The sequence below is a fragment of the Trichosurus vulpecula genome, chromosome 2, assembly GCF_011100635.1.
Source record: "Trichosurus vulpecula isolate mTriVul1 chromosome 2, mTriVul1.pri, whole genome shotgun sequence".
Lineage (NCBI taxonomy): Eukaryota > Metazoa > Chordata > Mammalia > Diprotodontia > Phalangeridae > Trichosurus > Trichosurus vulpecula.
In genome coordinates, this window is record NC_050574.1 from 146,592,702 (window position 1) to 146,600,359 (window position 7,658).

Genomic DNA, 7,658 nt, shown 5'->3' on the forward strand with positions numbered 1-7,658 from the left:
CCTAGTGACACTCACTAGCTCTGCTTAACCATTACCATGTATTGAACAACTCTGGACCTCAGTTTCCTCATCAGTAAAATGGACATATGACATCACTTAGATCATCTACCTCAGAGTGATTGTGAGGAAAGTTTTGTAAACCAAAAGGTGAGAGGCAAAAGATAAATCTTGGTTGAGCTGTTCCTTCAGACACTCTTAAATGTCAAGCTGAAGAACCCTGTTCAAGGTTTAGAACAGGGAAATGACATGGACAGGCCTGTGCTTCATTTTGGCAGCTATGTAAAGGATAGACTGGAGTAGAGAGACACTGGAGGAAAAGGAACCAATTAAAGAGGCTAATAAAATATTCCAGGTAAGAGGTCATAAGCTCCTTAACTAGGGTAGTGGCCATGGACAGAAGAATAAAGAAAAGGGAACAGAGACAAGATGTATCATTGAGGTAGATTCAATAGATCTTGGTAACTGATTAGACTAGGGTTAGACAAGGGGTGCCATCAAAGAAATCAAAGATAACTTCAAAGCTTCAAGTCTGGTAACTGGGTATAAATGGCACTATCACAAACAGAAACAGGCAAGTTGGCATACAGAATAGATTTTGAGGGCAAGTTTCAATTTAGAGCATTGGTGATAATTAAATATGTACAACTGGAGTCAGGGAAGAGCCCAACCAGATGTTGAAATTTGAGAGTTTAATGTGCTATCTGAACCCAGAAAATTGGATCATTTCATCAGGGAGAAAGAATGAAGCAAAAAGAGTCCTGAGAACCACCCTCCCCCCCTCCCCCCCCTCCCCCGACTTCAGGAGTGGGGAAAAAGAAGAAAAACTAGCTAAAGTCATCAGAAAAGGATGGTCAGAGATGTAAGGAAGAGAATCAAAAGAATGCTGCATTATTGAAACTAAGGAAGGAGAAAGTATCAAAGAAAAAGTAGTAGTCAGTAGAAACCACGTGCGTAGAAAGGTCAAGGATAAAAAGGTCATTAAAAAAAAGGCTATTGACTTCGGTAATTAAAAAATCATTAGCAATCTAACTCAGAGAATAGATAGGGAACAGAACAGATAGGTAACAGAATCAAATTATAGAGACTTGAGGAATAAACAGGTGATGAAGTGAAGTCGACAAGTATTTATTAAGCACTTATTTGTGCCAGGCACTTGGAGATATAAAGAAAGGAAAAAAAAATGAGTCCTTGCTCTCAAGGCTCCTTGGGGGAGAAAACATGGAAGGAACAAACAAGAAAATAAAGAAAAGGGAACAGAGACAAGATGTGTCATTAAGGTAGGTTCAATAGACCTGGGTAACTGACGAGATAACAAACAAGACATTCATAGTGTAAATTGGAGATAACCTCAGAAAGAAGGCACTTAAATTAAAGAAGACTGGTGAAAGCTTCTTGTAGAAGGTATGTTTTTAGCTGAGACTTGAAAGAAGCCAGGGAAGCCAGGAGGTGGAAATGAGGAGGGAGAGAATTCCAGACATGGGAGACAGCCAGCCACTGAAAAGCCCTGGAATTAGGAGATGGAGTATCACGTATGAGGAAGAGCAAAGAAGTCAGTTATCACTGGACTTTAAAGTATGTGGTGGGGTCAGGGAGAGGCGTAAGCTGTAAGAAGACTGGAAAGGTAGGAAAGAGCTTAGGTTATGAAGGACTTTTAAAAGTCAAAAGGAGGATTTTATACTGGATCCTAAAAGAGGGAGACACTGGAGTTTATTGAATGTAGTGTAGTGGGGAGGCACTTTAGGAAGGTCAATTTGACAGCTGAGTGGAGGATAGACTGAAGTAGGGAAAAAGCTTGAGGCAAAGAGACCAACTCGAAAGCTACTGCTGAAGTCCAGGCATGAAATGATGAGGGCCTAGACAATTGTGGTGGCAACTTCAGAAGAGAATGGGGCATACACAAGAAATGTTAGTAAGGTAGAAATGACAGAACTTGGGAACAAGTCTGGGGGATTGAGGGGTGGGGGGGGGAGAACATAAGAGGTGATGATGTGAGAGAGAGAAGAGTTGAGGATGATACCTAGGAGAGAATATAAGTTTGGTTTTGGAAATATTTGGAAATGATGATGTCTACAAGACATCCAGTTCATAATGTCCAACTGGACACCATCCAATTAGAAAATGGAGGCCAGAAAAAAGTTAGGGCTGGACAAAGACATCTGAGAATTATCTGCATAGGATGATAGTTCAATCCATGAGAGCTGATGATATCACCAAGAAGAGTAGTTTAGTTAAAGAAAAGGATAATAGTTGAAGGGTCAATCAAAGGAAGGTTAAATGTCTTTGAAGTTTTATTAAAAAAAAACAAAACAAAAATTCCTTACCTCTCCTATCCCTCAATTAGTTGTACTTACTTTAAAAAGTATCTCTGGCCAGATGATGTCTTGGCCATCTCCCAGCCTGCTGGTAGAGGTACATCATCTGGGATCTCAAAAGAAGACTGTCGGAGGTGTTGACCAGTGGGTGCAGCTCCTGGGCCAGAGACTACTGCAGAGGGGCTAAGTGTCCCAGGGGAAACAGCTCCTAGTTGTAATGAGGCTGGAGAGGAATGGGCTCGGACGTGCTGAGGAGTCAGGGCTCCTGCAGTCCCTGCATCAGTACTAGCCTGCCAGAAGTTTAAAAAAAAAATTGCTTTCATTAGAATATTTTTATTCCACAGAAGAATCCTAGGAACATGTTATGATACCAAAGCAATTTTCAATGTTTAGTACTCAACACAGGCATAAGTAACACCTACATTTACATAGTGCTTTACAGATTTCAGAGCATTTTCACATATATTCTCTTACTTGATGTCAATAACCCTGTTACTTGTTAATAAGAAACATCTGCTTTGGTTTTTTTTATTAAACACGTAAAGAAACTACAGCTCAAATATGTTAAACGGACTTGCCCAAGGTCACACAGCCAGTAAATGAAACAGCTGAGATTAAAAACCTAGGTGTACTTAGAAAAAATAATAAGTGTAAAGTGAAGATTGAAGATTATTATGAAGATGCTGCATGTAATTTGATTTAAATCTATACTTTTATAAATACAAAGTTTCATTTGATATAAAGCAGGACTTCACCTTTTTGTGTGTGTCTTGGACTGTCAAGCAAAGCCTATAGACATCTTTTCAGAATGATGTTTATAAATGCATGAATTGAAAAAGAAAGGTTCACAGAGTCCAGGTTTAAAACCCCAGATGTGAAGGAATGGTACCTTGGAGGTATAAGGTTTCTTACAGCTCTAAATCTATGATACTATGATCTGGTCCCATCAACTACCTCATAACCTCACTTACATATTTGAGGCTTCTTGCTACTCCTCAAACACAACACTACATCTCTAGTCTCTGTAATTTTCCTTCTGTCTGAAAGCACTTTCTTCACCTCCAAATCTTACAAGCCTTTGTCTCTTTTAAAACTCAGCTCAGGCACCACTTTCTACGTGAAGCCTTTCCCAGTCTCAAGCTACTAGCTCAGTTTTCCCCAACCCCAAATTACCTACTATGTGTTTATACATGTACATATGCATATGATAGATCTTCTATCACCTGACAGAATAACTAGCATTTATATAGCACTTTATGGTTTGCAAAGTGTTTAACAAATATATCATTTGATTATCAGAACAACCCTGGGAGGTAGGTGCTATTACCATTCCCACTGGGGGATGGAGTGTCATGTATCCTCGAGGAACAGCAAAGAAGTCAGTGTCACTGGACTTCAAAGTTTATGTGGGGTCGGCTTACAGATGAGGAAACTGAGTCCGAGAAAGATTAAGTGTCCAAGATCATACAAATATTGAAATAGGTTTTTGACTTGGGTCCTGATACTAAATCCAGCACTTTATCCACTGTGCCACCTAGCTGACTCAAGGGAAGGGACCTCCATAGGGTTTTATTTTTGTCATTGTATCACAGCATCTAGCACGGTAACTGGAAGATAGTAGGTGCTTAATAAATGCTGGTCTGAGGATAAGGAAACAGAGGCCCAGAGAGATTTAAGTGATTTGCCCCAAGCCAATCAAAATATTCGCTTGCAGAGCCTAATTAGAATACAGCAGGTTCACCAATTCCACCCCAGTGCCTTTACGCATGCTCAATATTACACATTATGAAGCTGTGTTTTCTAGAGGGTATGATTAATAAAATAAAGACAAAGCACAAAGGGTATTTAAAAACTTAATTCGAAAATCAGAAATAAGGTAATGAAGGCATTCTTTTCTTTCAGAAAACTCTAAGGTACCAGTAGCTACTGAAGAAATCAGTATTCAAGTGAGTTGTTTTTTAAATCAGCATTCCCCCTACCCACTGCAAAACTGAACAACACTACAGCTTAAGTATTTAGTTCCATATTATGAACAAATTCCAATCAATAAAGCATCACAATTAAAACAACTTTTAAACAATGCTGACATTGTTTCTGACAACAGAAAATTCATTAACAAGTAAAAAAAAATCCACACTTGAACCTGAATTTAAATTAAACAGTTATTACCACATCTCTGCACTGAAATAATGAGGGCATTACTTGACAGCTTGAGTTATAACCTCCCTGGACTCAGTTTCCTCATCTGTAGAATGGGGGGAAGGGGAAGTTGGAGTAGAGGACCCTGAAGATCCATTCCAGCTCCAAAAGTAAGACCCACAGGATGCTTCAAATGTTAATTTAGTTAGGAACACTGTATAATTTGAAACTGATCAGAGATTACAATCGGGTAAAAGTTATGAAAGATTACTCAGTGCCTGGAATTTCTTAAATTCCTATGGGCAATGAAAGGAAGAAATTAGTAGAACATAACATATGCCTTAAATCAGAACTTGCCTTTGTATTTCAATTCATGATTAGTGTGAACTTTTCTTGATATGTCAAGCAGCAACAAGACAAAGGAAAAGTCAGGACCTTACTGAGGTCCAATTAATGATTTTGGATTAAGAACTCAGTTGTAAAGGCCGATGCATCTATTTAATCGGCTCTTATATACTGGTATATATACTGGTCTTTTATACTATTTGGAGGATATACCCATTTGCAATCCCACTTCTTTTTGATATATAGCTGTTACTGGATGAATCTAAAATGGGGAATCTATTTTGCAGTTTTTGTTGGACATTTTAGTTGCCAGCTGGGTATTGCTAAAGTATGCATACCTATATCCACAGATGCACCTCCAACAACCCCACTTCACACAGCTTGCCTATAGAGGGATGTAGTTATTAACTACTTTTTCCTTCTTTCTCTTTAGCAGAAACCCCTCCCCCCCAGTTGTCTAGAGGCTTAAGAGAGCTTTAGACTCTAAAACGGCCCATATCTACTGCATTCTTGTAGACTGTTTTAAACTAATGTGAATGGGAAGTGGGGGTGGGAGAGATATTCTTTACATTAGTTACTCAAAGCCCAACAACTAGACAGTATTTAGAAAACAAACTAGATTTTGGACAAGATTCCTATGCCAAGTTTTGGCCAAACAAGTTATTAAAAAAAAAAGAAAATCTATGTTTAGTTATTTTTTTTAACCCATAGGAATTTAATTAACATAGTTGATTGTATGAGAAAGCACCTCTTGAGTTTGGGGTTTTGAAAATCTCCTAAACAATAAATAACGAAGTGGGGTGAATATTTAAAAGCAGCCGTGTTCTCAACCCCAGGAAGAATTAAAAAGCAATGGCTATTCTAGAATTAGTCATCGCTTCCCAAACATTAACTTTTAATCATACTTGGACTTCGTATGAGTCAACCTGTATAGCATTATCAAAGGCTGCCTGTGTTTAAAAAAAAAAAAAAGTTGTAAAAAGCAACTCCAATCCTTCACAAATAACAAAAACGGCTCATTCAAAAGTATTTAACCGGAGAGTATTTCTGAAGCTACTTAATGCGACTAGCTTTTAAAAAGTGAAATGAACTAAATCTACAGCACCAAAGTGCTGGAGGGCGGCGGGGCGAACTCCACAAACAACTTTCAGGAAAAGTCTCGGAAGTCTCTGGAGTGGAAGTTGTGTTTCGTAGCTCTGAAAAGTGCCAAGACCGAGAGGGACGGAAATAAATGCTTTCCTGGGGGGTGGGGGGGAGAGCAGAGAGCAAGAGAGAAAGAGTAAGAAACTAAATGGACTGGTTCAACCCCCACCCCCTAATCAACGTCGGAAAACAAGAGAACAATTATTTGACTCCCCAGGAGACTGATGCGGACTGAGAGGCCCTAAAGGAGAGGGGGGCCCGGAGCTCCACTTCACAAACTAGGCAGCCGCTGGCGACTCACCCACACACAAAATGCCAGACTCCTCCCTCCCCCTCCATCCAGCGGGGGAAGGAAGGAAGGAAGGTGCGGAGGGAGGGGAGGTGCTTGCATTGTGCAAGCCCACCAAGTAGCACACAGCTCTCAGCAACTTTTTCCCCACCCCCCTTCCTCCCTTCCCAGTTCCTTCTCCTCCCCTCCCCGCCCCCCACAAACCTCCCCTAACTCCTCCCGCCAACCTGAGAAAAAGGGGGGAAAGGAAATTAAAAGGGGGACTTCCCCAAAGCCCCACAAATCTCTACAACCCCCAGGATTGTACAGAACCTGAAGGGGGTGGGTGAAGAGAAAAAAAAATCTCAGCCCAGAACAGCAGCAGCAGGGAGGGGCCGGAGGAGTGTGAGAGTCAGCCGGGAAGAGGCTTAAACACCCCCCCCCCCCCGACCCCTCACCCCCGGCTGCCCGGTCCCGGCAGTTCCAGTTTCCCCACTCACAAGTAGTCTCTCGTCCCACCCCCCTCCTCAGTGCCCTGAGAGCCCCCGGGACCAGCCCGTCCCAGCCAGGCCAGAAGGGCCATGCTTGCAAACCGCCCCCCCCAGCCCAGCGTCCCTGGGTCCCCCGAGTCCCGCGATGGGGTGAGAAGGGATTCACAAACGCAGGTGTAGGGAGGGGAGGTGCGAAGTTACCTGTCTGGAGTGCGATTTGGGCTCTGGCGGCTTAAAGAAGGAGTCAGGCAGCTTCCTGAGACGCATGGGGACTGTCTGGGGCACATTCGCAGTCTTGGGGTTCATGACGGCGTTGAAGAGCGCCTCCAAGTCGGTCTCCGAGTCCCCCCGGACGTGCACTATCTGATGCCCGGCTGGGGGCGGCGGCGCAGCCTGGGAGCCCGGAGCCCCTGGAGGCGCCGGCTGCCCAGGGCCAGTCGGTGGTCCCTGACCCTGACCCTGGGGGGGCTGCGACGGAGCCTGCCCCTGGCCCTGCGAGGGCGGCTGCGGCGGCTGCTGGCCCGGATCCATGGCTCTCCCCCGGCACGCACCCCTAACCCGGCGAGGGGAGGGCTCCGCCCGTCCGGGACAGCCCCGGACCCGCAACTAGAAAGAACTTGGGAGGCGGAGAGGACCAGGGGCCCCGCAGGCGGCTGGGCTGGCCTCCCCTCTTTCCTCCTCCTCCTCCTCCTAGTCTGGTCTCAGAGCTGGGGGGCCGCGGGGCAGTGCCGCATCCCCGGCAGCGACCCCTCCGCCCCCTCTGGGGCCCCCGCACTGTTCTACGGCCGCCGCTCCTAAGTTTCGGGAGTGGCTCAGCCCGGGACCTTAGCCGCCAGAAAACTTTTCACCCTGAACCTTTTCTGCGGAATTCAGGCCGGTTCGTTCCCTTCTCCTCCTCCTCTTTTCCTTAGTTTCCTTCCTTCCTCCTTCCCTTCCTTCCTTTCTTTTCCCGGCGGCGGC

General features: G+C 44.0%; 1 protein-coding gene across 8 annotated transcripts in view; it reads right to left on the reverse strand.

The window, feature by feature from the left end:
* YAP1 (Yes1 associated transcriptional regulator) overlaps positions 1-7,393 on the reverse strand; it is a 146,242-nt gene extending 138,849 nt beyond the window's left edge. For all 8 annotated transcript variants that reach the window (XM_036744960.1, XM_036744956.1, XM_036744958.1 and 5 more), the window contains exons 1-2: positions 6,900-7,393; positions 2,352-2,602 (exon numbers count right to left, since the gene is read on the reverse strand). In XM_036744960.1, coding sequence (XP_036600855.1) covers positions 2,352-2,602; positions 6,900-7,229 — 581 coding nt within the window. In that variant the 5' untranslated portion in view covers positions 7,230-7,393. The remainder of the gene's footprint in view (positions 1-2,351; positions 2,603-6,899) is intronic.
* Positions 7,394-7,658: the final 265 nt, after the last annotated feature.